Source organism: Echinops telfairi, unplaced genomic scaffold (assembly GCF_000313985.2).
Source record: "Echinops telfairi isolate 266 unplaced genomic scaffold, ASM31398v2 ScPeMD7_7459;HRSCAF=8497, whole genome shotgun sequence".
In the NCBI taxonomy this organism is placed as follows: Eukaryota; Metazoa; Chordata; class Mammalia; order Afrosoricida; family Tenrecidae; genus Echinops; species Echinops telfairi.
The window spans coordinates 4,227,163-4,230,261 of NW_022111359.1; the positions used below are offsets into that span (position 1 = coordinate 4,227,163).

General features: G+C 61.8%; 1 protein-coding gene across 1 annotated transcript in view; it reads right to left on the bottom strand.

Moving 5' to 3' along the window:
- The window catches only part of TBXA2R (thromboxane A2 receptor), a 14,163-nt gene that overhangs the window by 4,009 nt on the left and 7,055 nt on the right, over positions 1-3,099 (bottom strand). The window contains exon 2 of the mRNA XM_004714271.4: positions 1,632-2,503. Coding sequence (XP_004714328.1) covers positions 1,632-2,417 — 786 coding nt within the window. The 5' untranslated portion in view covers positions 2,418-2,503. The remainder of the gene's footprint in view (positions 1-1,631; positions 2,504-3,099) is intronic.

Sequence of the window (3,099 nt, forward strand, 5' to 3'; positions counted from 1 at the left end):
ACAGTGACAGGGTTAAGTTGTCAGACAGAGAACTGGCCTTTGAAGCCCAAAGCATTTCCTCTTTGCCCTGTATGGAGAAAAGCCCCTGACCCCTCAGCCACAGTGGGGGGAGCGGGGGCCCGGGGTGTGTCCCTGTGTTGTCTGCGCGTGTGCAAATCTGCAGGGCCTGAGCTGAGCCCCGGGGCGGCCCCGCGGGGTAGGGAACGCTGTAGGGTGGCAGCTCCTAGGAGTCTGGTCTCATTCCAGGCCTGGTTTCAGAGCCCACCCACTACTGTGCGTTTCATTCAGACTCCTGAGGGAAGTTCTCAAAGCTCAAACCCAACAAAGAAAAGTACTGCCTTCGGGCCCATTACCACTCAAAGCGACCTGTAGAACTGCGCAACTCTTTACTGGAGCTGGCAGCCTCCTCTGCCTCCAGAGGAGCCAGTAGTGGGCTTGAACTCCCCACCTTGTGGTTCTCCCTCCCTGCTCTCTGAGTTGACTCCACCCACAGGGAAGAACTACCCCTGGCCTATGGCTTTCTGAGGCTGTAAGTCTTTACCCGAGCAGAAAGGGTTATTTATCTTCTCTGAGGAGACTGGTGGATTTGAACTGCTGCCCTGGTGGTGAGCAGCCCAACACAACACCCGCTCCACCACCAGCTGCTCCGTAAGGTTGCTGTTGGTGGGTCCCATTGAGCCCGTTCCGAGGTGCAGCGGGACCCTGCACCAAGGGAACAAAACGTGGCCAGGTCCTGGACCACCCCTCCCACTGCTGCTATCTGTGAGCCCACTGTCACAGCCACCCTATCAATTTTTAAAAAGCGAACTCACTCCCAGGGAGGTGATGCTGACTCACAGCGACCCTGCAGGACAGGCTACAACCACCCCTGTGTGCTTCCCAGATTTCCTGTAACTCTTTACAGGAGTAGAGAGCCTCGTCTTTTTCCTGCGGAGTAGCCGGTAGGCTCGAACTGCTGACTTTGCAGTTAGCCGCCCCATGCCTGACCACGACCCCTGAAAGGTTCCTACTGTGTCGATAGTGTATGGACGTTATTATTTGTGTAGTACACACCATGTCTTATTCCCGTCCACCCACTTCTACCCCAACCCTGGCTCCAGCCCCGCACGCCCACTTGAACCAGGACAGTGGCCTCCACCCTGGTCCCTGACATCCGGCCCTCACACCACACCGTCTGTTCTCCCCACAGCAGCCAGAGGTCGCCAGTGAGCACCTGAGCTAGGGCCTCTCCCCTCTCTTCCCACAGCCCATGGGGTGGAGGGGTGGGGTCCCTGACTTCCCTCAGGTCAGTTCCAGAGTCCTCCACCACCCCCATGACCCTGCCCACTCGGCTTCACCCCTCCCCGCCCCTCCCCTCCACTCCTCACTCTGCTCTGACCACACAGGTCCCCTTACTGTCCCTCCCAGGCTCTAGGGCTGCTCCTGCCCCTGGGCCTTTGAATGGGCTGTGCTCTCTGGCTGGAAAGTTCAAGGCCCGGGTGTCCTCCACCGGGTCGGCCAAGGGTGGGGAAGCCGCCTGCGGATTCCTGAGTGGCGAACCCCTACACAGCCAGCGATGCTCCGGCTCAAACGCCCCACCTCGGGGCTGCCAGCGGCATTATTTTCTCTTGGCCTCCCCTCCCGGTACTCACCAGCAGGGGCATCCAGCAGACACTAGCCACCACCATGATGCCCATGAGCTGGGCCATCATCTCCACCTCACTGTCCCGGGGCCGCTGCTGGGCGGCCTCCCGCCCGTGGTAGACATGGCACAGCGTGGCTACGCTGATGGTGTTGAGCAGAAAGGACAGGCCGACGGACAGGGCACCCAGCAGCGCGAACAGCAGACCAAAGGCCACATCGTGGGGCTCCTTGCCCAGCGTGAGGAAGCACCAGGAGCCAGGGAACTGCACGGTGTAGCGGCCCAGGCCCAGGAGGGGCAGCAGGCCCAGCGCCAGCGCGGCGGCCCACACCAGCCCGACCATGGCCCAGGCGCGGCGCTGCGAGGCGGTGGCCGGCCGCGAGAAGGGCCGGGTGATGCCCAGGTAGCGCTCTGAGGCCATGGCAGCGCCCAGCAGCAGCGGGCACAGGCCGAAGAAGACCATGGCCACGCCCATGAAGCGGCAGAGGCGGCAGCTGGGGTCGGCGGCGTGCCAGTCAAAGAGGGCGGCGTGTTGGGACACCACGATGGTGCCGGTGACCAGCAGCCCCAGGAAGTCGGTGAGCACCAGGCCGCAGAGGAAGGTGAGGAAGGAGGAGCGGGTGTGGGAGCCCCCCTGCCTTGCGCCTGCCAGCACGCTCAGCGCCAGCAGGTTGGAGGCCAGGCCCACCAGGCAGAAGGAGGCGGCGAACCACGGAGAGGCGATCAGGCGCCGCTCCTCCAGGGTGATGTTGGTCGGCCTGAAGCAGGGCCCCAGGGCGCTGCTGTTGGGCCACATGGCGCCGCCGGGGTCCACTGGGCACGGTCACCACCCCATTGGGCTGAGGTCGCAGACGGGAATGGCTGGCACAGGATCAGGTGCACCTGGGAAGTGGGGAGAGGGTGCGCTTTGGGCTTGACGGACTCCTACAGACCCTCCAGTGCCCCATCGCAAATACCCCTTCGTGGACTCACTCCCCACTTGAGTGGTAGGCAGCATCACTGATACCACAACGGCCATCCGTGCCACGATTACTACTTACACCATTAGGGCTAGCACAGTCTGCCCACCCTGCCTCGCCCCAGATTCAATGCCTTTCAGCAAGACGGACCGGGAGGGTGGCCCCTGAGGTCCCTTGGTGGACACCAGAAGGTATTTATTTCCCAGAGAAGGGCTGGTGGCATATTGGTGGCACGTTAGGCTGTTTTTTTATTTTATTTTGAGAGAAGGCCTGATGAGCCCTGGGTTTCACACACAGCCCCAGGCAAACGCCGGGTCTCACTGCCCCGGACTTCCCTTTCCCCCCTCTGTCACCCATCCAAACCTAAGCAGAGGGCAACGTCCGCCCAACCCTGATTTCAGCCAACACCAAACAGAAATTCCCAAATTCCGATCTGCAGGCTGGCTGGCTGTCAAGGACCAGAGGCTCCAGAGGCAGCTGCGTGGTGCAGGATTTGCCCAGAATGCACTTGAGGGAGGC